The 27,297-nt window shown below is 41.5% G+C and overlaps 2 protein-coding genes across 4 annotated transcripts; one reads left to right on the top strand and one right to left on the bottom strand.

Moving 5' to 3' along the window:
* Positions 1-119: 119 nt before the first annotated feature.
* On the bottom strand, positions 120-17,313 carry DGKE (diacylglycerol kinase epsilon). Of its 3 annotated transcripts, none has more exons than XM_059864751.1 (11): positions 16,682-17,312; positions 14,945-15,104; positions 14,342-14,461; positions 13,284-13,427; positions 11,320-11,477; positions 10,990-11,041; positions 10,714-10,827; positions 10,109-10,180; positions 9,467-9,594; positions 8,449-8,560; positions 120-997 (listed from the first exon to the last, which is right to left on the bottom strand). In XM_059864751.1, exons 1-11 carry the CDS (start codon positions 17,125-17,127, stop codon positions 962-964), a joined length of 1,542 nt encoding a protein of 513 aa, XP_059720734.1. In that variant the 5' UTR covers positions 17,128-17,312; the 3' UTR covers positions 120-961. The 3 variants fall into 3 exon arrangements, with proteins under 3 accessions (XP_059720734.1, XP_059720733.1, XP_059720732.1); XM_059864750.1 differs by lacking the exon at positions 120-997 and adding an exon at positions 2,020-5,548 and having other exon boundaries at positions 16,682-17,313; XM_059864749.1 differs by lacking the exon at positions 120-997 and adding an exon at positions 2,020-8,108 and having other exon boundaries at positions 16,682-17,305.
* Positions 17,314-18,971: 1,658 nt separating this feature from the next.
* C20H17orf67 (chromosome 20 C17orf67 homolog) lies at positions 18,972-24,806 on the top strand. Its single transcript, XM_059864291.1, has 4 exons — positions 18,972-19,286; positions 19,975-20,075; positions 23,165-23,305; positions 24,313-24,806. The coding sequence occupies exons 1-3, from the start codon at positions 19,232-19,234 to the stop codon at positions 23,279-23,281; spliced, it is 273 nt and encodes a 90-aa protein (XP_059720274.1). The 5' UTR covers positions 18,972-19,231; the 3' UTR covers positions 23,282-23,305; positions 24,313-24,806.
* Positions 24,807-27,297: the final 2,491 nt, after the last annotated feature.

Raw genomic sequence — 27,297 nt, 5'->3', positions numbered from 1 at the left:
GTGGCCGCGCCTGGCACCGACCCCTTCCCCCTTCCCCCTTCCCCCTTCTCCCTTCTCCCGCCCCGCGGGGAGAGCCTCCCAGCACTGGGGACAGCAGGGACACCCCGCTGTCACCCTTTCTCTCTTTGCACCGCTGTCCCTATCGCCCGGGCCGGGCAGGCTCCTTTTGTCTCTGAAATATTTAGAAGTGATTAATAACAGTTTCTCATCGCGGTGTAGGAACAAACAAGAATCGTGTCAACATAATCAAAGCGAATTTTGAATGAATGATGGAAATTCAATAGTTTTAACTTCTGCTTTCATGATTGTCTTTCAGGGGTCCGTGCACAAGAAGGCTCCGGGGCCCACGATTATCATGCTAAAAGCCGGGCTGTGCCTGCCAATAATTAGATTTCTATATGCATTGCCCTTTCCATATTTTCAATGAACGACATGGGGAGATGCTCTTTTGCAGGTCTGGGAGAGCGAGGCTCTTTTCTGCAGCTCTTAAGCGTGGAATCGGGATTTCGCGGCCGGGCGGGGACAATGGCCCTCGGCACGGTTGGGTGGCACATGCCAGGATCCGCAGGGCATTGCTCGCACTCAGCGCCCGCGGTCACCGGGACCCTCCGGCCATCTGTTACCTTGCGGTTACCAGCGGGTTCTCACATTGCCCACAGATGCACAGGCAGAGGCTGCCTGCAGCCCTTCTGCAAGGAGGGATTTTCCCCAAGAGGAAAATAAATTTGTAAGAGGAGACACCCTGAAACCAGAGCTTTAGTCCTCAAGTGTCTGGTACCAGACTCCTTGAATTTTATTTTGACCCACTACTGTTCATTCACAAAAACTTTGTATTTTTACTGTTATTATCAAAAAAATAAAGAGAATCTCAGCCTTGACTTGCACTTTGCTAATGTCCGGTGCTCTCCCCCACACATACCTGCACTGCGACTCCTTGTGCAACTTTTGGCTAAAGTTTGGCTCAAGTGGGTGCTCTGCACGGCTCACTCCAGCAATTCTAAAAACATTTAAAGATGCATTAAACCTGGATGGTTATCAGCATTAGTGCCAGTGATCCTGAAAGCTCTGTGAAACTATTGTCTTACTCATCTATGAAAAAACCTGCTGAATGCTCTGACCCCATCCTGAATGGAAAACAACACCCAGTCTAAAAGGTTTGACTGTGGCATAATACAGGAGCTGAGAGGCCAGAGCCCTTCTCTCTTGTGCAAATGAGACCAGGGAACAGAGGAGAGGACTTGGGGAGGGAACTGACACTGTGATAAAGTGGCCCCACGGGAGGATTTATTCACTTCCAAAGACCCAAACGAACCCATCTGCTGCCATCAGGGGAAGGCACTGAGCCACTTGATCCCTGAACGTCTCCCGGCAGCAGCGTTTCCCCTCGCTGGGGAAACCCCCGTGGGAGTTTTGCTGATCTGTTCTCACCTCCTGCCCCATCTGCAGTTTCTACTGACACCAAAACATCTCCTGTTAAACCTCTTACTTAAAACTGCTCATTGCAGGTAAGGCATTTGCAGGGCTCCTTCCTCTCTTCGAGTAAATAATGTGCAGTATCAGAAGCTGTTTCAAGATCCCCAAATCAGTGGCACCAGAGGTGAGAAATAAAAATAGGGACATTTCACATTACTGTTGAAGCCTGGGAATTCAAACCATTTCAACCAGACCTACTGAAAATCCACACAACCTCAGCTCCTCCCTGAGACGGAGAAGAATGAACCAGGAGCAGGCAAACAGCTGCTGAGAGATCTTTGCAGGTTACTAGTGTGAGTTTTACCTCCAGGTGACATTACTATGCTGTCTAGAATTTTTCCCATGTATTGAGGTTTGAGATGCTCAAATTTTGCAGCAGGAATTTCAGGCAGTAGCACGGCCACAGAATTCAACAAAATACAACTTTGTTCTCAAAATGCCTAAGCTCATCCAGCTGCAGCCCTCCCAAAGCCAGGCAGTCATCCTCAAGCTGGGGTTGTTGCAGACTCACATTAGTTTTTATGCATAGCAAGGAAAAGGAAAAGCTGAGTTTAAATACTTTAATCCACGCCCTGAAATCTACAGAGAAATACAGCACAAATAACAAGACAAACAGATGCATTGGGAAATTCAGTAACAGCCAGTGCTGTGAAAAATCTGTATTTACAAATTTTTTTTTAGAATATGGAGCAGATGTTTCTGCATAGAGAATTTTATGGAGTGTAAGTCACAGAGAGAGGCCATGGTACAACCAATTGAAGTTTCCCCTTTCCCCGTGTTAATGTGCAGTAACCACAGAGGGGGCAGCTCTGTGGCTCCACTGAAGCTGCAGCTTCTCAGGCAGAACCTGGCCCAAATCACACATTGTGCCCATGTAACCACTGCACCAAGCATCACAAATTTGTATGAGCCAAATTTATTTGCCTCTGCAGCAAATAAAACCAGACATCTCTGCTTTTCTAACAATGACTTTTACAGGATTATCTCTGTATCTCCATTTCAGCCTGCCCTCTCTTCAAAACCAGAGGAAAACCAGTTTGAGGTTTGAAAACATGGCTTGGTGGCAAGGAAAAATTTGCAGATTTTGATTTAAACATTTATTCTGGAGGTCCAAGATCATGCTAAGTGGTTTTTTCATGGCAAGCAAGACCTCACATACTGTACAGCTGTGACCTGTGGGGTTGCTCTGGGGTTTTGCTCTCTGAGGGGCAGGAATGGTGCAGACAGTGTCTGCCCACATTTGGGCACTAAATACAGATCTCAAACCACACCATAAGGAAACAACTGATGTGCCAAGAGTCCACTGATCACTCCTTACTGCTCTGTGGGAAATAAAAAAATACTGAATCCCAAATGTTACCTTTCTCAATTGAAAACTGCCTAAAATGTTATAAATTCCATTTTTTGAGCTATTTCTTGCACTTGAGGCTCATATTTTCCTTGTTTAGTGCCACTTTAGAACATATAGACAAACACATTTAATATAAATCCCACATGGCAGCATCACAGCATGTGAAGTTAAAGAATATATTTTTTAAACTGTTAACATGCTGACATTTTCTTGTAAGTAGTAATTACTAATTAAAAGTTACAGCTTTTAAAAGCAACATTATACAGTATTCTGATCACTACTTACTAAACAACTACTATACATACTGAATTACAAGCTACAAAAATAAAAATCCATTCTGTTTAACTACAAAAATCCTAGAAAGAGAAGATGGCTGGAGGTATTCAAAAGATTACAGCAGTTTGTAGCAAATAAAATGGCTTTTGAGGGATGTAAACCTTGAAGGTACAGAATGCAATAAACTCACATACAATGTAAGTGCCTACATAATCTTAAAAAGAAAGCTATTTTTATGCTGAAATCTACAAACAAGTTGCAAATTAAGCAATGCAAAGAAATAATTACATACAGCAGTAGGGGGACACAGCACAGGACACAGGGCAGCATTAAAAAGTACAATTTTGAGCACATTCATATTTTGAACAGTTAAGGGCCAGTTCCTCAGCTAAGGTCAGCCTGCACAACACAGCTAGGTTTAGTCAAGGCATGTGGCTTTGTTCCAGCTTGAAGTATCTCCCTGAGATGCCCAAAGCCTGATTTGGGTATTCAGCACTCTTAGATGATAAAATTGTGATCATGTCGTGCTTTACAACTGTGCCCTCAACACTGTTGAAATAAAGAATGTGTAAATTCTCTCCATTTACTTAATTACTACAGGAAGAAGTGGTCTCTGCTACCTCACCCTGTGTTCAAGAAGCACCTCTCATTTCTCAGAAGAAACCAGCATTTTTAATTAAGTGGTTGACATTCAAAAGAATCAGTTACATCCTAGTATCTTTGAAGACAGTCTAATTTAATTCCAACTGAAGACTTAATTTTTTTATTTTCCAAAAGGAATAAAACTGCTAGTAATCAGTGGTTAGAACACATGCAGATTTTTAAGTGTCCTGCTCTTCCCCAGAGACTAACTGGGTTACAGTGCTGCTCTACCAAAAGCATTTGTTGCCAAGTAAAAACCAGTAACTACTCTAACACTGATGCCATTGTGCTGATCACCCAAAGGTGCAGAGCTTTTTATTTAACCAGTGAGATACAGTAGCACAAACTGTAAAAGCTTCAGTGCAACGTAGGACAGAACCAAAAGGAATTGGCCAGGCTGAAATCAAACCCTTCAAGGATCAGTTCTCAGAACCTGTGGAGAAATGGGATGTTCCTCCCCAGCAGCAATGAGAACAGAGATTGTACTTTCAATACAGGCCAGGAATACTGGGGAGCCTTTGGAGTGCTGGTGGTGATGGTGACACCAAAGCCAAGCAGGTAGGTCACTGGGCCAAGGACAGCTGTGTGAAGCCACACCAATTTTCTTGTCTGACAAAGCCTTTGACAGGAGGTTCTGTGCATATAAAAATACCCAGCACATCCTCTCAACGTGAGTGAACAAGTGCAATGTGAGCCAGGCAAGGAGCTGACCCACAGAGAGGCTCTCCATGCAGATTTATGCTTTTTGTATTGCCTGCCACAGGACTGAGAACCTACATTAAAGAAAGTGATCAGAAACTGACCAAACTTGCTACTGGATGCAGCAATACAACTTAAAAATAAACTTCATGAACTCACTTTGAAGTGCTTGACAATCAGTGTTACTGTTTACCCTGTACATTTTACTCAAAGCTATAATATATAGACTGGCAGAGGAAACAGTTTGTTATTTGGCTTTTTGAAATATTGTTTTCTCAATTTTCCCGATGTTTATGATTAACAGGATAAGGGAAAACTCCTCAGTGCAGGACAGAAGCTCCAGCTGCAGAGTCCCCTCTCCCAGACAGAGAATATACTGTGGGGATTTCCAGGGTTCCAACCTACAAGGAGTAACTCCTTGGATGGAGGAGCTGTTTGAAATGATGCTCTATGCACCTACAACATTTGAAAGCACAGAGCAGTTTACATTCCCAATGCACACCACAGCACTGGGCAGCTCCAGCTCTGGTACAAATCAGCCAAGTCCATTCCTGCTGCCAGACAATCTGGGAGCCCACTGCTGACGCCAAGCTGGGGCTAAAACTGGAAACAGCTCCATCAAAGTCATTCCAAACAGCCTTTAACCCAATTTGCAGCACACCAGAAAGGAGGAAACATTGAAACCAGAGAACAGCTGGAAACAGCAAGACTTCCCACAGACTCCAGGGCTAACTAGGTTTTACAAGACCTTTTTCTGCCACACAAATATTTGACAGCTACAGAGTCACAATGGACACTTCAGCCTTACAGAATGTTCTCTAAACCATAAGGACAATTTCACAAGAGGCTTCCCCACAGCCACATTTGCTGCCATCCCTTACAGTCCATTGGTGACACACCAACTTCTCCAAAACCAAGACCATTTAGCAGGGGTTTTCCCAAACAAACACCCAGTTAGATGCTACTTTCAATTTGCTTCTCCAGCAGGAATGATGGATTTACCTTTCCCAGAGGATTTCACACATGTTGGACAGGTCTCATGGCAAGCTGCAGTGGGAGGGAGCACAAACAGCCCCCACTGGGGCACAGGTGGAGAAGCCCATTCACCTGTGGGAACACAGGGAGACTTCCAACCTTGGCATCAATTATTTCTTTTCTAGATGTCAGGAGTCAAAATAGTGAAGTTTTTCAAGAGTTAAAGGTTCTTGGGCTATAAACCAATTTGAATAACCATCTGATCAACTTTAGGGAAGTCTAAACTGCATTTTGAATAGTTTAAAGTAGCCAGTGGTGTCATTTCAAATACTGCTTTTCAGAGCACATACCCTGCTTTTTCAGAGATTCCTCATTTGTTTGTAAACAACAGTTACATAAGAACTACAGCATAGAACTTAAATACTTTTAGGGTGCTGATGGTTACAAGTCATTAAAAAAATAATAACTTAACTGGTAAGATTTTTGAAGCTGATACAAATTGAAGCTCATAACTTAAAAAAAAAGGTAGTGGATTCATCTAGCATAGCATACTTAGGATATTTTAAACACTTTTTACATATATTTTACCCTTATTTTTCATCTATATTTACATACAATAAAGTTATGCATATAAGGCTAATGAATATGGAATTTACAAATGGCTTCTGCTTTACAGTTCATTACACTCTAATCACATTTTCAGACTGCTATAAATTCACTGAGAATCAGTAGTATTGAAGTTCTAGTACATACACTTTCTACAAGGAATACCATCAAGTTAAAAATGCTTTCCAAAGAGGATTACAGTTGAAGGTTTCAAAAATACTGACTTTGCCAAGTTTCAATAAATTATTTTAAAATATAAATAGATCGTTCACTGTTAATGCAAACATAATTTTACAAGTTTTTGAAAAATGGTTTCATTTTAAAAATCCTAGAAACACAGCCTACTTTACCCAATGGTCTCATTTTCAGTCAGTGTAAAGAAAAAAAAAAATTAAAAACTGGGGGATCATGACAAAAGCAGCAACATTCAAAGTTCAGACCAAAGCTCTCACCTTCTTATAATCTTGGCTTACAATGGATAAATTCTCTTCCTACTTGGAAGAGCACCTTCAGTAACTAAACTGAATTTACTCAGTGAGATATTTTAAACCTCAACTCAGCTCTCACCTGCTGCAGGCTTAAAATGCTTACAACAAAAAGAACAGGAATAAGATCTTCTACTTTTGTTAACCATGAAGATGTTTTCACCTGAGAAGGTTTTAACCTGAGAAGCTTCAGACATGCCAAGCTGACAGTCCCTGGGTACTGTTGTAGGTGTTCTGAACCTCCACTACCAGGATCAACCACTCACCTTTTTCCCCACTTTATATCCATAAAAGAAATGAGGGTAACCAACAAGGTACCTCTTACCACCTAAGAGCCAGTCAGAAAACAAGTGCTTCCATGCTTTTTTTACACAATCAAATCATACACATGAATGTCACCTCTGCAAACTCAGCTCTCAACCTCCACACTTACAACTGAAAGTTAACAGACTGACTTACTACTGATCATTCTCAGGTAATTACGAGCCACGTTCTTCAACAAGCTTTTAAAAAATACTCCATATTTGCCAATCATCATAATTTCTTTAAAACCCTCCTCTCTCAACAGCTAAAAAGATCCTCCTTTGTCCAAGTTTTCCTCCAAAAAGCCTGCCCAAAAACTATGATGTTGCTATTTACAAAAACTAGAATTAGTCTCTCACTGAACTGAAGCAAAGTCAAGTCACGGGATCATTCAGTGCAAGTCATGGTACAAGTATTTTGAATTGTATGTTGGGGACTCAAGACCTCAGGGTACTCTTTGGCTTACAAAGCCACTGAAAAAGATAATTTCCTAAATAACATTTCCAGAAACCTTTGGTCCAAAAGCAATTTTCTTGCTGAGTACCTTCTCCAGAGCTCCCAGATCCTCTACTCTCCCAGTGAAGCTTACTAGAAATGCACTGCACTGCACTAGAAATGTACTGCTCCTGCTCCCAAGCAGAGATGGCAGCCAGGAGCAGGCTGCTGTCAGAACATCAACCCATATTCTGCTTGGTCTGGTTTTCTGCTCAGGAACTGCTCTGGGGCAGGTGGAAGCAGTCAAACCCCCAGCTGTTCCCCTTTCCAAGGGTATGAAACACATCTCTGAAACACTGTGCTGTGTATGTGCAGAAGACCTGATTGCACAGCAAGCAAGGGTTGCAGCATCCATCCCTTTTCGGCCGTGAGAGGAACACACTCCAGCTAGAAAGGCTGGAGGGCATCCCCACCAACCTAAAAGCAAACCAGTTGTGGTAATTCAGCAGTGAAAGTTTCCATGAGTGCAGAAGCATGGCTTTTTCCTCAGCTCTAGTTCATTCACAAGTATGAACCTTAGTTCATAAACCTCAGTCCAGATCAGACATTGGTGTTTTAACGAGCTGAAGTTCCTCGCTGCTGCACATGCAATTCCAATTCCACAAAATCTCCAGGTCTTGATCCACCTGCTCCCTGCCTTGGTGTCACTCTGACAGGCTGGAGGCATCATCATCATCTGTCTGCTCCCCAGAGTGGTACAACATCAGAGCGTGGGTCTTGTGAGTGATGGTGACAGTGCAGGGCCCCTGTGCCCAGGGCTCCCCATCCACCTGCATCGGCATCTTGGAGCTCTTCAGGATCAGCTGGTACCAAACACAACAACACAACCACAGCAATCAAAACAGCTGCTACCAAACACAGCAACACAACCACAGCAGTTCAAAGGGGCTGAAATAACCTTTTACAACTGCAATACACATTCACAGCCTGGCCAGGGAGAAACTGTGAGTGGCACTCGCAGGCCACCAACCACAGCAACACAGGTCTGGGCATTATGACATAATAAATTTTTACTAAGCAAGAGAAATACCCATCTCAATGGCAAACTGCAACTTTAGATCTGAGTCAAGCAGTTGAGTGCTCGAGATTCTGTATGATGTATTAAAAAAGATTCAGGAGAACAGGTGCCTAAGCAGCACTTACCCTCACTGTGTGTGCCTGCCCTAGGCGAACAGGATTTGCCAGTTTCACCTGGATCTGGGCACAGTGGAAAGAACCATGAACACCAACAACTTCCAGAAGTCCATCGTCATGCCTATGAAATGAAAAACAACACTTTTTTCAGTGAGCTGATGAGCTCCAGCACATATGCCCAAATATTATGTCCTCTTACTGCTATTCCCAGAGAGAAGACAAATGCTGTGCTACCAATACATTTTTGTTTTTGTGCTGGAGAACAAATCCCACTGAGCAGCAAAGAAAGCCATCAAACAGCTATGGAGCAATTCACCAGCGAGCACACCCGAGCTGGCCTCTGGAAATCATGGATGTATGACTTTCCAAGGCTCACTGTGCACATTTAAGGCTCACAGTGGATTTCTCTTCCATAAACTTGTACAATTTTCTGTCTTTTTACTCAGATATTCATCAAAAGAAAAATCTTTAAATGGCTTAATTTTTTAGATCTGGATAAAGGACCTTGCCCAAGGATTTTTTAGAAATTCAGGATTGTAAGCCTTGTAACAAAACTATGGGTATATATTTATATAGATGCCTTCTGAAGAAGGAAGTCACAACAGGGAATAATTAATGTTTGAAATTCTTTTTCTCTTTGGTATTGCTCCCAACATGGGAGTCAAAATTTTTTACATGTTTTGTTTTTACTTTCCATTTTAACTTCTAATGAGATGTGGTATTTTAGATTCTGAAATGGCTCTATCTTCTACTTTTTGAAGGCTCACTTTATTGTTAATAGCCTCTCCAATGCTTCTGCTGTCTGTCATGCCAGACATTTTGAGATAGTCTTAAAACCCCTTTGATGTATAGGATGCCTTTATTCCAAGTCTCCAGTTCAAGGAAAATAAAATGGGAGACAGCCAGTCCCAAGGAACCCTTCCAGCCTGCAGACAAGCCTGGCTACATAAGCACAGTCTGCTGAGGGAATTCTTTACACTGCAAGAACTGTTAAAGACAAAAACAAAGCAAAAAATGCCCTCTGTACCTTGCCAAAGGATAAGGCTCATCCCCCATTCCTTCCCAGAGCCTGCAGCCACCTCCCCAGTATCCAATATTCAGCACAATGATGCCTTCCAAATTGGGCAACTCAATCCTCTCACCATCCAACTCTAGCTTTAAAAGACAAGCAGAAGTTAATTACTGTGGATCAAATTCAGTACTTCAATAGAACTTATTCACTTTATGCATTCAATAGGCTTCCACTTAAAGAAAAATTGGCCCTGCACCAAGAAAATGTGTTTTCTTTCCATATTTTAAAAAAATCCTTCTGATTTCACAAGAAATCAGATAGTAAATTTCTTCTAGTAGAGAAAAGAAAAAAGGAACTCTCACTTATGTAAGCCTCTAGTGCTATGGCAAATTACAGCTGAATATTAGTGCTCGCACTCATAGAACTGAGTCAAGGCCAGAAAAAAAATCAGGAATTTGCAGTAAGCCCAAAGACATGAATTCCATGAAGTAAGCTGCAGACAGCAAAAGGAACACAAAAATACTCCAAGGCCATAGCTACCCTCACAGAACTATCATTAAGTGCAAATATGGTGAAGAGCAAAGCTCCTTTTCTTTCACAAGGTAAGTTTTTACACTTCACTGACTGTCCAGAGAATAAGCAAGTTAAAAAACTTACCTCAACCTTTTTGTTAAGATCTTTACATTCTTGTACTAAGCAATCTTTGGTTCCATAAAAAAAATAAACAGCCTACAAAAAAAAAACAAAACAAAACCAAAAACAAACAAACAAAAAAAACCACAAACCAAACAAAACAGGGAGAAAAGAAAATATTGTTAGAAAAAGATAATACATAGGAATACTATTTGAAATATTTATGTATAGTTATGGCTGTGCAAACCTTATCTAAAACATACACATAATATATTTGCACATCCTTGAACTAAACCTTCCTCATCAGATGAGCTACAACTTGCATAAGAAACCAGATGTCCACTTGAAAAGGAAATAAGCACTTAACTCACGAAGTTTCAAAGCAAATGAGAAATTCTGAGCAAAAACTGAGCAACCAGCAAATTTTGTAAGCAAGCAGAGGCAAGGCAGAACATTCATGAGTGGGTTTGCCAACATGTTTTTCTTAGGGAAGGGAATTCCATGGGTAAAGTTAATTCCAAACTCTTAAAATGGCAAGAAGGAAGTAGCAGTAAAGGAATGAGAACCTAAAAATAGTCTGAAGTCAAATCAGTAACTCCAAGGAGGAAATGTCCCTTTAGCAAACACACCTTATTGATGATTCTGCTGGAAAACAGAGAGGGAGTTTTCTGACGATGGGCATGGAAATTCAAAGCCATAAGAGCATCAGGTCCTACAGAGAAGTAGTTGTTCATTGTGAATACCTGTAAGACAGAACTTCCAATTATGCCTTATTAAAAATCATTATTATTGTTTAAAATTCAGAGTGTTTAATGGGAGGTTGGTAACAACAAAAAACAAAATAACAAAAAAATGACAAACATACAGGTATTCCATAGAATTCGTATTATACTTGCAAACAATACCTTTGGTTTCCTTAAGTTGTAGTATCCTTTGTTTGTTACTTGAACCTTCCATCTGAAAAACAACAGTTGGTACTTAGACTTGAGACAGACAATCCTCAGTATCAAAGCTGTAGTTAGGAATCTCTTATCTATACTGGGATTAAGGCAAAATACTCAAATTTAGTTAAATTATGACAGAGTTAAGCCCTGTAGAACAACGAAAAGACTAAATTCAGACCTCAGTTAGGTTGTAGTTCCTTCTGGCAAGACTTGTGTTTATGTAAAGAAACTGCTGCAATGAGCTACAGCAGTGTTTGGTTCTGTACATTTTATCTTTTCACTGTTCCTTACCTGTCTAGTTTGATTCCATCTGCCTCCATGACATTTCGTAAGATCTGCTCTACAGGGACTTCTCCAGCATAACCTGCACCCCAGCCCAGTGTATTAGACAGGTCATTCCCTGTTCCCAGAGGTAAAATTGCAACTTGTGGAATAGATCGTTCTTGCCCCTAGGATACAAAACCACTGCATATTAGCTCCTGCTTCAGCACTCATTGTCTCCCTTCCCTCCCCAATGCTCAGATTAGATCAATTCACCTTCCCAGCAGCCTGTTACACAAAGCAGAGCTCTGGGGCTGGCAGAGCAGGTGGCACATTGAGCTACTCACCCAGACATAAGGTAAAGGAAGGAAATGTTGAACCATTGTGAGAAGGAAAGAGAATACAAACACAATATGGGAACAACACATTATGAATACTGAGTAGAGTATTCCTTTCCAGGAATGATGCTTAGGATCTGGGAAGTGACATGAACACTCAGAGATGTTAACACGTGGCTGTGAACTGCACCAAGACACCAAAATGTGATGCACTGGTACTCTGTGCATCTGTTGTTTAGACCTAACCTCACTAGGTCACAAGACTGAGCGAGGTTGGGTCTAAACAACAGATGCACAGAGTACCGGTGCTCAACCGCACAGGGAAACACAGACACTCCAGGAGCAAAGTCAGTGTCTCAGTTTCAGACTGTCACCCCCAGATGGAGCAGGTGAAGATCAGCTCTGCAGAGCACTGTGACAGGAGCTGTTCAGAGCAGCCACCTTAGCAAAGGCCTTGGCTCTCCTGACCACAGAAGGGTGAGCAATTATTTCAGCCGTACTATGGTCTTTCCAATTCAGCTGTGAAAAGCCCTTGTGGCAAACTGGCACTTTGGTTACTGTTTTATCCTGAAAGGTTATCAGCTAGGTATCAACCTGCATTTGAGAGTCAAGATAAATGAAGGGAGCAAATAACCTACTGCTGATAAGAAAAAGGTTTTGCTGATAAATCTCTACAGTTTACCTTATAGCAATTACTCAATTTGAACAGGACAAAGAAAAACCCAGATTTCATCAACTATATCAGCAATGAGGGACAATATATCAAGTGCCCAGGACCACACAACCATATACTCATATTCAACAACCATATACTCATATTCATTAACCTTAATAGTTACTTTATTTCTACTTTATCAGCACACAATAATTCTCAAAGAGGTTGCTGGACTATGCATGAAGTTGTAACAATGGCCTTCAGCTACAACATTTTATGTATTAACAAGAAAGCTGCAGTAAAAAACTTTGATATAAAAACTTTTTTCTTTCAGCACTAGAGAAAGTTTATTAGGTAAAGCACTAAAGCTTATTAAAATTATTTTCCATTCTTAATTTTCTCAGGAGTTCTTAGGAGCATCCCATAAACGAGAGTATCTTCCATTTCAAATCCACAGTAAACAGTTTGTTTTTTTATTCCTCTGCTTGCAGCTAATAGGCAAGGCTGCAGACAGGCAGACTCTTCAGAACATATGACAGGGGCAGGAGCAAATGACTGCACTCACTCATGCACTGGCAACAAAACCAGAACAGCAGGCAAAATTATGAGGTTATTATAAAAGATTGAGTGTGCTGGGAGAAGGGAACAGTCAGAGCACACCAGCCAGTATTAGCAATACCATTTATGACAATATAAATCTGTTCAGACAAAGAGGAAATAACAATGCAGAGAATATCCAGCAGCTTGTTCTCTCCTTGTTTTGCAGAAAAGAACTACTATCAATATAATTTAGAATCTGAAGTGTTCATATTTTCCCTGAACTACAAGGAATAATAAGATGCATTTCCCCACACCCTTTCCCAATATGAATAAACAATTATGCAAATATTCCTCTGTAAGCCTATTCAGGATGATGAAGGCAATAAATGCAGGTAAGAGATGAGAGGCAGAACTTTGGCAACATCAAAACTCATTTCACCTTTTAATTTAAAACACAATACCTTTATCTTCATTTCATCGATTGCATCCAGGACCCAGCCAACTGTACCATCTCCACCACAGACCAGAACCCTGACAGCATTGCAAGGCAGCCAAGTGCAGAGCTGAAGAGCTTTAGCTGGTGCAATTTTGCTGAGATCAAAAACCTAAAAAAAGGAAAATAAGGAATTCTGTAAGTTCACAGAACAGGACTCAGGATTTGGCTCACAGATAAACAACTTCACAAAGTTAACTCTAATGCAAAACAAAGATTCTCCATTTGCAATATCACATTAGCAAATGAGTTGTCTTGACTTTCATGAGCAGGATTTGTTTCCCAAATTCACAACAGAGCACCAGCTGCCTCCCTAGGATTAAATGGCATTGATAAACTGAGCTGACAGAACCCTTGGAAAAGTCAGTATCTAGAAGCATGATGATGAATTCTGTAAAGATGAAAGATTTCAGATAAAAGTAATTTTAAAATACTCAGCACACAAAGAGGTTTATTCTTTAAAGCCTCATTGGGATGCATTTGAAACAAAAACACAGTGATTTCTCTTGGGCTGTATTTTACAGCTGGGTTTTGAACTTCAAAGGAAGAGTACTAAGGTGCAGCCAGGAAATCCAAGAACTGCCTGCCTTACGTAACATCCTGAGCCATCCCAGTGGATTTTAAAGGGAAAGCAACTACACAAAGCAAAACTGTCAAGGCTGACATTTCCACAAATAAAGTGAGGATTCAAATAGAGGTCTCCTATAAAGAAGATTTAAATGGTTCATTTTCTAAAAAGTGTACACTGTTTCAAAAGTCAGACACTTCTGACCAAATTACTGCATATATTACCATAAGTAAAAGAAAAATGGACTGGTATTAGAATCCTAACAAACTTGGGGCTGGGAGAAGTCTCTGCACATTTTGTTGCTCTCTGTGAAGCTGTTCCTTGCTAAAAGAACAAACTGCAAGAATTTGTTTCCTTTACTGATCTTTCACAAGACCCTACTGCCATTGTGTAAGCAAGATGATATCTATTCTGGTCTAAACCTTGGTTTTATTATGGTGGCCTTGCACTGCAAATACCTGAACAGGGTTCAGCAGCATTTTAAATTCTCCTAGAAAAATTTCCCCCATGTTGTTTCCACTGCGAGTATTGGCCAGCACCATTACTGGCATCCAGTGTTTCCTGCAGTAAGGGACCACCTGCAAAAGGTAAAAACCAGTCAGTCACACAAATACTGCATGTTTGAGAATGCTTACAGCCTTGCTCCAAGCCCCATCCCCTGCAAGGGCTGAAATGAGCAAGTCACCAGTTAGTCTGAAGTAGACAAAACACAAATACCTCTGACACATCAAGGCCGAAGAGTCTGCAGTGCTCAGGACAATGAATACTATAAAGCTATAAACAAAACAGTAAAAAACTCACAAAAATTCAAGGAAGTAAGGTAGACAAATCTCAGTATTTCGGAATAAAAAAAATCTACATCTGCTTATATTTCAACAGCCATGTTAGTAAAATGACAAACACCTCTGAATTAACACATCAAGTACTTAATAGATCCTGAAACATTTACCTGACAGTTGCTACCGTCACAATGCATTGAGTTCAAATTTCAAGGTCTATCTGTGGGTTTATGTGATTGTTTTTTTGGTGTATTCTAAACCCAAGAAGCAGCAGGCCATTACCTTTTCATAGTTGGTTCTTTTCTCTTTACGCATCTGGTTGATTGCAGACAAATAGTAAGGTGGAATAATTAAATCTTTGAATTCTCCAAACGTACAATCCTCAGTCCTCAAACAATCCACCATGCATTCATCATGCACAGTGTACTGACACCACACACACCTGAAAAAAGACCAAAACACATGAAAACAATCTTCAAACAGGCACGGTGATTTTGCTCATTTACTTTAGACTTTTGTCAAAATATTTATGTTCACATGCACCATTTTAAGTAATATTTTCATTCCCTGGAAGCTTATGTATTGGCTATAGAAAATTACATAAATTGGTCATGTGCTTGCAGGTCTAGGAAAGCATTTGAATTCTGCTGGGAAAAAAATCCAACAGTTTTAAATTAATTAAGTTCTTTCTAATTAAAAAAAAAAATAGGTGCTATAAATATGCTTCTATTTGGACTATTAACAGTTACACTGAGAGCCTGTAAAAGAACCTGAATCCCTGTCCATCCTTAGAGAGCACAGATAAAATACTGGAGCTCAATTCAATACAGTGAGACAAGTAATGAATTAATGCATTCCCTAAGACTGGTAATACCCCTTCAAGCCTGAAACCTAAAAGGTTACACAGAACTGAACAAGGCTGATGGGATTTAGTTATGCAAAACTGATTTATGACCTATTCTAAAAGCTGTCCTGGAAAACAAGACTAGAACAAGAGAAAATACTGTAATATCCACCTCCAGCCTCTGCAGAATGTTAATCCTCATTTACTACATCCAAAGCCTTGATTTAAGCAGCTGGGAAAGCTATTTTTGGAGTCCTCCTGACTAATCCAACACACAACTAGAGTATCAATGACACTTAGCCTATACTCTGACTCTCTTTTCCTCTTCTTCCTTCCTTTCCCTTTGCCTCCTAACTCCTTCCCTTCCCTCTCCTACACACACTCTTGAGGTTTTGTTTCTGACAATGTGCTCTTTTTCTCTGTAATTCTGCTTACGTACCAAGCAGTTTGACAGTATCACATAGAAGCAAAGCAAAAGCTGGCAGAATCTAGGCTGAAAAGATCCTCTGAGTAGACTGAAGTAACACACGGGGGCACCTGTCATTGCATTTTGGCACTGACAACTTTGCAAGCAACCTTACTAATGACAGTGCAAGTCCATTTAATGGTTCATCATATTTTTAAAGCACTCTTAACATAATCTTTATCACTATAGTGCAGTAGCTTATAATACTTTCCTTTAGCTTTTTTGAGCATCCTTAAAAATGAACCTGAAACCTCTACAGAACATTGTTTGCACTATTTACACTGAGCAGATGCCAATTTTGGGATGCAACACTTTGGTTCTCTGAACTGTGAGCTGTGCCAGTCAAACTGCTCAGGCTATCCACTGTACAACCAAAAAATTTATTAGAAACTTCCTAATCATCCCCTAAAATACAAACTCCCTTGGACACTGAGAGTCCTAGTATGTAATTACACAGCAGCCTGCACATCATGCTGGAGTGATGCAATTAAGAGAACGAGTGGACGTGAGATGCAATGCCACACTCTTAATCTATGACTCACAAGCATCCATTTTAATTTTAGGTTCTTTGAAGCTGTTTTTTTTTTAACAGTATCTTATCTGACTTCTGCAGGATCTCTTTTGGGGTGTGGTCTCCCAACAATCCTGCGGAAAACACAACACTGGCATGGCACTGTAGTGCTCCTACAGCCAGACTGCCTTGCAGTACCTGTAGTCGCAGAGCTTGGGCTGCGTGCCGCACTGTTGTTTGCAGACCATGCAGCAGCTGCAGAGAGGGACATTGCCCCTGATCCAGTGGTGTGGCATGGAGCCGGGGGCTCCCGCGGTGCCCCTCATCATGATCTCCTTGCAGAGGAAGCGCCGGTCCGCCTTCTTCAGGCAGGCCTCGCAGACGCGCAGCCCGCAGCAGCTGCAGAAGGCGCCGCGGAGGATGTGCTGGGCGCACACGCAGCAGTACGAGGGCGACCCGAAGAGGTCCGTGTAGTGCCAGTCGTGTTTGCTCTTGCGGAAGATGTCCCGGATCAGCAGCTGCCGCCGCGACCGCTGGAAGCTGCACCACGCCGTGATGAGCACGGGCAGCAGCACGGAGCACAGGGTCCACAGGACCAGGCGCCAGTCGGCCCCGGCGCGGGAGGCATCGCCCGAGCCCTCCATCCCTTCGCCTCCCCGGCCTAACCCCTCGCACCTCTCGGGCAGGCGGCGGGCCGAGCCCCGGAGCGGCCCCTTCGCTCAGGGAGCCAAGGCGCAGCTTCACGCACCATCTTCTAATCCCTCCTCAGGGCTCGGCACCGACCTGCGCCGCATCGGGCCGAGGCAGGGCTCCGGCTGGGGCTTCTCCGCCGCCCGCCCGGGCCTTGCGCAGCGCCGGCCGTCCCCGGGCTCCTCCTGCCGCTGTCCCCGGCGCCGGGAGGGCGCGGCCGCACGGCCCCGGCTGCCCCTCGCCGCTGGCCCGGGCCCCTCCGCGGGGCACACGGGGCGGAGCGGACAGCGAGCTCCGGCCCTCGGCCCGCCCGGGAGCTGCCGGCGGAGCCGGGGCCGGGGCGCTCGGCGGGCTCGGAGCGGCGCCGCGGGTGCGCGGGGCGGCGGAAGCGGAAGCGGCCCGGGGCCGTTGCCAGGACACGGGCGCCGCCCGCCCCCCGTCTGTCGCGACAACGGCGATGTCGCCAGCGGTCGCGACAGTGCCTGGCGGAGTGGCTCCGCTCCGGCTCCAGCTCCAGCTCCAGCTCCAGCTCCAGCTCCGCCGGGCCCAGACCCGAGGCGAAGGCCGCGCTGGCTTGGGGCCGAGTGACCTCCGTGTTTGTGCCTTTATTGCCCAACCATAAATGTTTTCTCCCGTAATTTCGTTCTGCCCTAGAATGATGGAGTCATCAGAGTTGGAAGAGGCTTTTACGATCACTCGGTCCGACCGGCACTGTCTCTTTAACACTAAACCACAGCACCCACGCCAGGTCCAGATCCTCTTGAGCAGCTCCAGCGATCGGGACTCCACCGCCTCCCTGGGCAGCCCTTCCCAAAGCCTGGCCACACCAAACGATGACAATCTTCAATCTGAATCTCCCCCGTTTCAGCCTGAGGCCATTTCCCCAGGTCCTCTGCCGGCCCAGCAGAAAAGCCCGATCCCCACCTCAGTACAACATTTCAGGTTCAGCAGTGAGATCCCCCAAAGTCTGCCTTTGTGCTCTATTTGTCCTCCCCATGGTAGTGCTTTATTGCCCAACCATAAATGCTTTCCTCTCATAATTTCGTTCTGTCATTGCATCTTCAATTGTTCTCCTGGGGCAGTTCTAAAAATAGTGGCTGCCATTTTTGCACTTTCAAAACAGTATCGTGAGCAATGATGTAAATTCAAACAGCATATACAAAATTGATTGGATTCTAGGGTCTTGGTATCTTTAAAAAAACACTGAAAAATGCACATACTCCACAGCTGGGCAACACTCAGATTTCCAAGGAAATTCCTCACTTCCCTCATGTATGAGCCAGAACTCCAACTACCTATTTTATATCTCACAGATGAAGGGATGCATTTCATGCCCTACAAATTGGTGATTCTGGTACCATGTGTTCAGCATGGCACTGCCCAGAAGAACTCTAGACATTTCTCAAAATTACCTGTTTGCAGTGACATTTGCTAACCTACATCCTTACTTAACACTATGCTTAATATGCTTTATAATCCTGTTTTCTACTAATTAGTCCTGAAAGGAGGAGAATTATGTGGGTTTTCATTTCTATTGGTTCTATTAATGTGATAGAATTTGTTGTGTTTCTCAGCAGTCATAATTTGGCTTTGCTAGAGTTAAACCCCATTAGTAAGTACTTCTTTGCTGGAGCAAAGTTAGAGACAATTTTTGAAAAAGGGGCCCCTTTGCAGCTGCCTCTGAGATTAACAGTATCGGGCAGTTGTTTCTTTTAAAAAACAATAGTTTACCTTGGGCACCAAAAACCTTTGCTTGCCATGCTAAATATAAGGGGATAGGCTTTATTTTAACAAGTTTTAAATGCCCAGTGTAGCTCTGAAGCCTGAGGTGGAAAAAAAGCCTTCTATTTTCTTTCCCTCAGGAAAAGAGTTATGCAGAGAATGTGTGAGCAGATAATAGACTAATTCAAACCTTCAGACCAGATGTCTTCAGAATCATACTATCACCCAAATTAAAGCATAAACAAACATTTGGGACTGACGTAGCTCCTTCAAATAGGCCCATGCCTTGGTCAGGGTTGCTCATTTTGGAACAGCCTGAGAGAAAGCAGAATCAAAATGAAGAAGTTTCTTGTGTTTGTCTCCTTTTTGGTCCTGCTGACCACTGTTACAGGTAAGAATTTATATCAACAAACCTGAATATGTGTAGAGCTGCAAAGCATATAAGTAGTATTAGCTTGTCAACCTTCTATTTTAGTATTAATTTTTCATATATTTTAAAATATTTAACTTTTAAGACTCAACTATTTTTATATTGCAGGCTTTCCATGACTTGATTTTTAACAATCATGATGTTGGATTTGATATTTAACTCTCTGCATTACCACACTGTAATAATTTGTTGTAAACCCCAAAATTTTAGTGTTACTTGCTTACTATTTTAATACTATTTTACCAAGGTCCTGCAAGTGGAATGCTCAAAGCAGTCTCTTCTTTGCAATGTATCTAACTCATTACTTTGAAAAGAATCCTATAAAGCAGCATGGAAAAGAACAAAGAGTTGGAAGAGCAACTAATGCCAGTGGTTTGAGGGTGCTGTGGTATTTGCTCATTTTATAGTACCATGAATATGTGGCCTTTGCTTCATACTAGTAGGACAAGAGAAAACACAAGTATAAAAATGGTTTAAAATTTCACTCCTATCTCTTGGAATGCAATATCCCCTGGGAAGGGACTGTAATGAAAGAACACTTTGTTTATAGAGAAAAAATCAGGTTTGGAGACATTTCATTTCACAACTGATAGATAAAATACTAACTTTTTGATAATTTCAGAATTAAATTTTGCTGTTCTGTCTTTAGACACTTCACCAATTTTGTCTGAAAAAGATGCCAAACAGATGCTGAGGACTCGTCGTGAAGACAGACCAAGAAAAGCTGGTTTCCCTGATGAACCAATGAGGGTGATTTATCACATTTACTATTAAATTACATTAACTGAAAAAACCCAACACCAAATCCTCCAAAACGTTTGTGCTTAGTATTAAATTTCTGTTGCTTCCAGGCAATACGTTATGAACATCCCCATTTAAAGCAGCTGAGTTGTTCCATGAAATATTAAAAAAAGCCTTAAAATTCTTTCAATTACTGTTAAAAACATTTTTTAAGTGCTGAGTATTGCTCAGGAAATGTCCACTTGCAGAATGAGAAGATTATTTCTCATGGTTCAAAAATACCAATCAAATTATTGAGAAGAAAGTACATTCTGCACTGCAGGCAGAGATGAGATGGAGGTGTCAGTGGTCAGTGTGGAGGCTGTGGTAGTTCTCAACCAGCATTAAAAATCACTTTCTTTCATTGACTTATTTATGGATGCTACAGATAGGATGGTTTTTTATGATATTGTAAGAGTTTTAGTTGCTGGCTTAATGCAGCTGTTTTGGGTTTGCATGCAATATCTACATTTATTTATTTCCAAACCCTATTACAACAAAAGAAAAAGTAAAAGAATTAAAGAGCCTTCTGTTTTCCTTGCTTTGACAAGACCTAACACATAATCCTGCACTCATCAAGGGTACTTAAGGTATTTTAAAACTGCTGCCTATTTCTTTCCAAAGTAAATAAACTGAGCTAAAATCACATGGTCCTGAAGAGGCAAAGCCACAGAAGCCAGGAGCACACAAGGGATTGTGCACATGAGGAGCACAGGGGGCTCAGTTTAGCAAGGTGCTGAACACTTCTGGACTCCATAGGGCATGAAGAGCACTACGTGCCTTGCAGGACTGCAGAAACAGCTTCTGATTTTCCCTTTCCAGTGGGTAATGTACACCAGCCAAAAAGAATCCACCTGCCCAACACTGGGTAAACACACAACAAACCAAAGCTGTCCCAGATATTGCTCCATGCTTGTTGACAGCCTTGTACACTGAAAGTTGCACAACACAGCCAAAAACCAGAAGGCTGCACTGCTGCCCACAACACTCAGGACTGGGTTGGTTTCTAAGTTGTTAAATAAGCCTTGTAGCTTTTGCAAATGAGCAGGAATACAGTTCCCATCTGCTGGATAACCACAATTAAGGTTATTTGGTAAATATAACAAATATTGAATACAGAATAAATGAAGTAGCAGAACAGTTGGATTGAGGTAATTCCTGTATGGCAAGAAGCTACATGCATGCATGCCACATTTAATCTATAGTTTAGTTTTAGCTGGTCTTGTGGGGAGCAGGGAGTTGGACATGGTGATCCTTATGAATTCTATGACTCTGTGTGGGGAGAGGAGGGATTCAGAGCTAAAGAAATGTTTTTCATGACCATTCAAGAAATGGATTTCTGACTCTGCTTCTCCATCCCTGACACTTTCTGCCCTACCACTGTTTGAGAAATTCCAACCTTCTTTGATTTATTTTCTTTTGTTTTTTATCTAGAAAGCAAAGCTGGCCCTCTGTAAGAAAATCCAAACATGAGTATTTGTTTTGCTTTCTAAATGTCAAGGTTTTTGGTAGAAAAGGAAACATCTTCTGATAAAAGAAACAACCCTCATTGCCCTGTGGAACTTGGAGATTTTCCATGTGAATGAAGGTGCATGGCTGCTGCATCCCTGTGCACAGCTTGTGCACATGGACTCAAGGAGAAAAACTGATTTTGTATGGATGCTTTGTAGCAGAATGAAATGAATGCTGGGATGAACCCACCTCTGTTCATCTGGTTTAAGCAAAAGCTGTTTTTACTGGGCCAGATCATACTGAGCTGGGGAATGTAATTTGCAATTCTTTGTGACACTCTTTGACTTCCACAGTGCTGCTTGAGTCAGAAACCTGTTCAGTTACAGACAGAAAGACCAGCCCCATTTGATTATTAAAAGCAAATGTAATTTATGTTATCAGCACGTTTTAAACTTAATTTGACTGAGATCCTGCTTTTGATGATGTGGCATCCTCTCAGTCACACAGTTCTGTTCCCTGCCAGTTCCTCAGGCAGTCTCTCCCCAGAGATCTGTGCCAAGTCTCCTGGTGCTGTGAGCAGAGGAAGCCCATTGAAAGGCAGGATCCTGATGCTGGAATACTTGGCCAGTGCAAAGGGTTTAGGCTACAGCTTCCATTCCAGCAGTGCCCACTCTGCAAAGCAAGGGGGGATTATTTTGAATGAATGTATCTGGTGTTCACAAAGCTTATGAGCCCACTAGGACTGGGACTTTTTAAAAGTAAATTTTGTCCCTGATGGAGGTCAAGTTTTTGGTACATAGCCTGCTTTATTTCAATAATTTTTTGCTGAGACTAAAGCCTCTCTCTATAAATTGGTGTAGGAAATTCACATTATTTTATCACCAGTCAGCATTGGTGATAAATAAAATAAATATAAATGTTTTAACTTATTTTGATATTATTAGCATAAAAGGTATTGAAAATTCAAAAAACCTATGCTTAAAATAAAACCAGAATGATTTTGTTGAAGAATTACAAATGGGGCTTGATAAAGCCATTGTCATTTTATAAGATATAGATTTGGCATAGATAAGAGCTTAAATTTGATTGCTGCAAGTATTTTTAGATTTATAAATTTTTAGAGTAATGGAAATAAAGTGGCTGCAGCACTAGAATAGCCTGTGGCTGGGGAAATGTGTAGATAGTGTGTGTTACCTACTAGAATCCTTCAGTCCTGCCACATGATCCTGCAAAGGGTTAATGTTCTTTAAGCAGCAGGAACCAGTTTTCAAAAGGAGCTATAACAAATCTGTTTGTGAGAATCCTTTGTACCCTCAGACCCAACAAAGGCTTCTGTGTTGATATGCAAATAAGAAATGTGTATACAGAATTCCTAATTTATGAATATTGTTGTATAATTCTTGCTCAACACCTTTGCTGGTCTGGAGATGAAGTCATTCACTAAATATTGCTAGGCTGGGGCAAGCTGACCAGCAATGCCCTTTCACTATATCTGATTATTTTAAGGGATAAATTACTGGCTCTTCCATCAACTGTGAAATTATCCTGGTCTGACATTAGAATTGAGTGATTACACAATTAAAGTACTTTTGCTTTTCTTTAAATAGGAATATATGCTTCACCTCCAGCTCTTGGAGCAGAGATCAGAAGAGCAATTCCTTGAACATTGGCTGAATCCTCATTGCCTCCCACACTGCAACAGGGACCTGGTGCATCCAATCTAAAAGGGTTTGCCTAGCCTGCAGCTGGTATATATACATATAAATGAGTGTGTATATCTTCTACCGTGCATCTTTTTTGTCTCCATAATGAAAGGCAGAGCCACGCCCTGGGAGAGAAGGGAATAAGAGAATAACCAAAGGCTGGGGGAAGCACCTTGTGCTGAAAGGTGTTGGGCAGCTGAGCAGGGGCAGGGAATGGAAGTGTCCCAGGCATCAACTCTGTCACTCTGCTCTGTTCACGTTAATAAAACTCTGGTTATGCATTTCTCTGCTGTGTGGGTGTGAGCTGGTGACTGCAGAACATTCTTATTAATGTGGCTTCAGATTGTTCCTGCTTCCTTCCTGTTCTTTTTGCAACTGTTCTGTTTAAGCCTTGTACTTGTTCACTTAACTCTCAGTGGGACTGGGGCAGGATTAAACTCAGTTGTCATCCTGGAGATATTCAGGATGCAGTCTGACCTGCAAGGAAGTTTTTTAAACAGACATGAAATTTGTTAACTGAGATAAGTTTGAATAATCACCATAAAAATGAAGCTATATCACTCCCAGTTAACTTTTTAATATAAAAGTTGCAGATTTAGCTTCATATCTTCAAAAGTTTTAAGCAGCAGAATACAGAGATGGTATCTGTCACAGCTGATCTGTTTTAAAAGACAGAAACTTCATCTGCTCAACATTCTTTTATCTATTTGTACATCTCTGAATACCTTTAAAAATTGGTACATTGTGATAGACTTCAGTGGGGCTCTGTTAATCCTCAGTAAAAAAAAGGTCTGAAACTCATTTAAAAAACAAAAACATTCCCAAACTTCAGCCTTAGGAGGTAAGTTGGCAATTTTCAAAAAAATCTTCCAGCTGAGACACAGTTGAAAGCTGGCTCCCTTAGCTACAGGAATTCTTCCCAACAGCTGCTCCCAGGCCACTGTGAAGAATTAATGTTAGAAAAGTGTTTAAATGATTTGAAGCCCTTAAGATGTCATTAGTATGGCCAATGTCAGCATGGATTTTGATATTCTGGGTTCTTTTTTCTGCAGATCTCCACATGGATTTATACATGATTGTGTTAAGGAGAACAAGATTATTCCTGCATTGGCTACGTGCTCACTGTAGAGCAGAACCTCTCTGCCATCTTCATGGTACAGCAGAACTTCCAGCTCCAAGTGGCTTGATGAGTTCTAGACCACCATGTATTTTCTACCAGTAATGATTGCATGCATGAATAACTGAATTGAGGGTTTCCACAGTTTCTGAGGTATGGGCAACTTATTAGTCCTAGAGTATCCTTTCAAGGGCACAGGTTTAGACTGTCTCAAGCAAAAGGAACTTGGAGGAAGAAGTCAATAGAAAATTGCAGAATAGCAACATGAAGAGAAGGGCAGCTTTCTGGGCTTTGGAGGAATCCTAAATTACAGTTTTCTAGGTTAAATAACAATATTTCACGAAGATACAACATTTATGTAATACCGTGTCTTACTGCCTGATGAGTATTTCATGTATTGTTTCATAATAAAAGCTTGACTCAATTTCATTTGCAGATGATTTTGTTCTCTTAGTCTCCCATACTATATTCTGACAAAACTCACTGGAAGTGAGGGTCTGTTTTGTGAAGTACTAAGGCAACATCAGAGGACTTTCTAGGACCAGCAGTTGGAAAGCCCTATGGTGCTGACTAATAATTGTGTAGTTTCTCTGCACAATTATCCCTTTCCCTTGTAATTCTTCCAGGAGGGGCAAATGAATCCAGCCAGCCCTTTCCTACCTGTGTGCCTTTTTAACTTATACCTTGGAAAATAATATCTTGTACAGTCAGATGGGAAACATATGATACCTGCAAAACAACATTAGAAATTGCTTGATGGCTCTTAAATGACTGCTGTGATCTGTAATGGCAAAACAATTGGTTATGAATGGAGCAGAGTAACTTTCAGAGCTCCTCACTGCAGTCACACTTGAAGCCTGAGGACTGGGAGCAAAATAAACCCACAATTTTATGAATATCTATGAGGTAATTAGTGCTATATAGATCTTGACAGGCTGGACTAGATCAACAGTTTTTCTGGTATACTTTTCTTCCAGTAAAACAGCTCTCCTAGATGACTCCAAGGAAATAATTTAAATCTCAAAGCATCAAAGGCTTGCTTTCCCCTACTGCCAAGATAAATCACAGATTAAATCTGGGAGTGTGAAAAAGTTTAATCAGGCTGCTATTGTGTGCTTTATTCATAACTCTCTCAAAACAGAGATCTAAATTTGCATATCTCTTTGAGTTAAAGTCACTAGCTGAAATCCTGGCTCTGTTTTTATTTGCACAGTGAAAAATTCATTTAATGACAATTATGTCAACTGTCACCCTGTGAAAGTCATTTTTCAAGTACTTCTTGGAAATTAAAGAACTCCCACCTAGTTATACTCAGTCATTTTGAAGGTAACCAGGAAGGTTAAGCAGAAGGTTCTGCTCAGTTCTTCTCAGTAACACTGAGCTGATCCTAAGGCAAACATGGAATATTGTTCACTGCTTTGCAGTTTGCTTTTCCACATGAGGGCCAAAGGATCTCATGTGGTATCTCCAACCAAAAGTTAAGTATTATGAAGTCTAATTAACAAGGAGAAAACTAGAAACATAGAAAAGTGAAGTACTTTCTGATCATTGATCCACATTCTCTCCCACTTCACAAGGGAAGGAATTATGGTGTAGTGCTAAGAGCCTTCAGCCCACATTGGTGTCAGGCTGATGGGCAAAGGAGCCAACTCATATTTGCACTCATGTTCAAACCAAACCCAGCTCTCTTACAAGTATCTACACCTCTGTTCTGGGCTAGAACTGACCCCTGAAGGACTTCCTGGTCCCTCAAGGCAAGAAAAGCAGCAGACACCGTATAGGAAAGTTTGAAACACAGGGAATAAAGGGAGGGAAAAAAAATGAAGGAAAGGAGAATTAACTAAAAATGTTGAAGTTAAAAAAAATAAAAGAAACCTAGACTAAAGCCTATGAGTGCCTCAGGAATCCTGTGATCATGAAGAACATAGCCAAGTTATTGCTTTTTAAGACATTCAGCTCTTCTGCCAGATTTAAGAAGCCAAGTCATCCCTTCATCCAAATTAACTTTGCAAGTAAACACAGAAACACCCTCCAGCCTATGGGAGAGGCAGCCAGAGAAGAGGAGGCCAGCACAGCAGACTTTCCTAAGTTTGCTCATCTCTGGCAAACACTGAAAGTTGAAGAGAGAGTGAAGGCATGTGACTTCTTTAGACTATTGCCATGGATGCAGTAACCCCTCATTCTGCTCATTGTGTATTTCTGTATGTCCAGAAAATACACACAGTGTTTTACACAGAAACCAGTGAACTAACAAGAGAACAGGATCTTAGGATCAAGTATAAATAAATTAGCTCAAGCATTTATTGTGACTCAGCAGTGAAAAAACTTGTAGATAATTAGCATAAAAAGTAAACACTGCATAAATTTTTACTTCGCTACAGAATTATGTTATTAAACTCTTTTTCAGAGTCCTTCAGGTATTTTCTATTCTCTTCCTTTGCACAGATCTTTCCTTCAAAGCTCTCCTGTGCTTGAATTCCTCTATAGTTGAACTAGACCGAGTGTGTTCAAGGATTAGTTGCAGGTTTGTTTTTTTCCATGTCTAAAATCTTGGGGAAAATTGCTGGACTTTCCTACATGCCTGCAAACCAGAAGAACAAGCATTCTGAAAGTTGAATACTGAAGGTGGGAAAGCTGGAAAAATAGTTGTTTTCCAAATGCTTTTAAAGAGAAGGATTAAAACAGACCTGGGAAAACTTTCCATCCATGATAAACATGATCATAAGCTCCAGTCATTGACCTGTTTTACATCCAGTGCCTTTCCCGAGCTGAGCAGCTGCCCACTAGATGCCACTGTTTCTGCATTCAACCAGGACCCAACCCACAAGGACTGAAAGCACCACATCCCTCATCCTGCTGCTTGTTTTTTCACTGCTTTTCTTAAAATGTTCAGCTCAATTGATCAAAATCAAAAGTCACC

Source organism: Haemorhous mexicanus, chromosome 20 (genome assembly GCF_027477595.1).
Source record: "Haemorhous mexicanus isolate bHaeMex1 chromosome 20, bHaeMex1.pri, whole genome shotgun sequence".
Taxonomy (NCBI): domain Eukaryota; kingdom Metazoa; phylum Chordata; class Aves; order Passeriformes; family Fringillidae; genus Haemorhous; species Haemorhous mexicanus.
This window is presented reverse-complemented; position numbering and strand designations above follow the sequence as displayed.

What these genes read in the sequence shown, in the direction of transcription:
- DGKE (XM_059864749.1), bottom strand. Translation starts at nt 17,127, where the DNA reads ATGGAGGGCTCGGGCGATGCCTCCCGCGCCGGGGCCGACTGGCGCCTG. An exon ending in TGCTGCTGAACCCTGTTCAG is followed by an intron (nt 13,428 to 14,341) that starts GTATTTGCAGTG and finishes TCCTTTTTTTAG; the next exon opens with GTTTTTGATCTCAGCAAAAT. An exon ending in GAGCCTTATCCTTTGGCAAG is followed by an intron (nt 8,561 to 9,466) that starts GTACAGAGGGCA and finishes TTCATTTCATAG; the next exon opens with GCATGACGATGGACTTCTGG.
- C20H17orf67 (XM_059864291.1), top strand. Translation starts at nt 19,232, where the DNA reads ATGAAGAAGTTTCTTGTGTTTGTCTCCTTTTTGGTCCTGCTGACCACT. An exon ending in CCTGCTGACCACTGTTACAG is followed by an intron (nt 19,287 to 19,974) that starts GTAAGAATTTAT and finishes TTCTGTCTTTAG; the next exon opens with ACACTTCACCAATTTTGTCT. An exon ending in TCCCTGATGAACCAATGAGG is followed by an intron (nt 20,076 to 23,164) that starts GTGATTTATCAC and finishes TTCTTTAAATAG; the next exon opens with GAATATATGCTTCACCTCCA.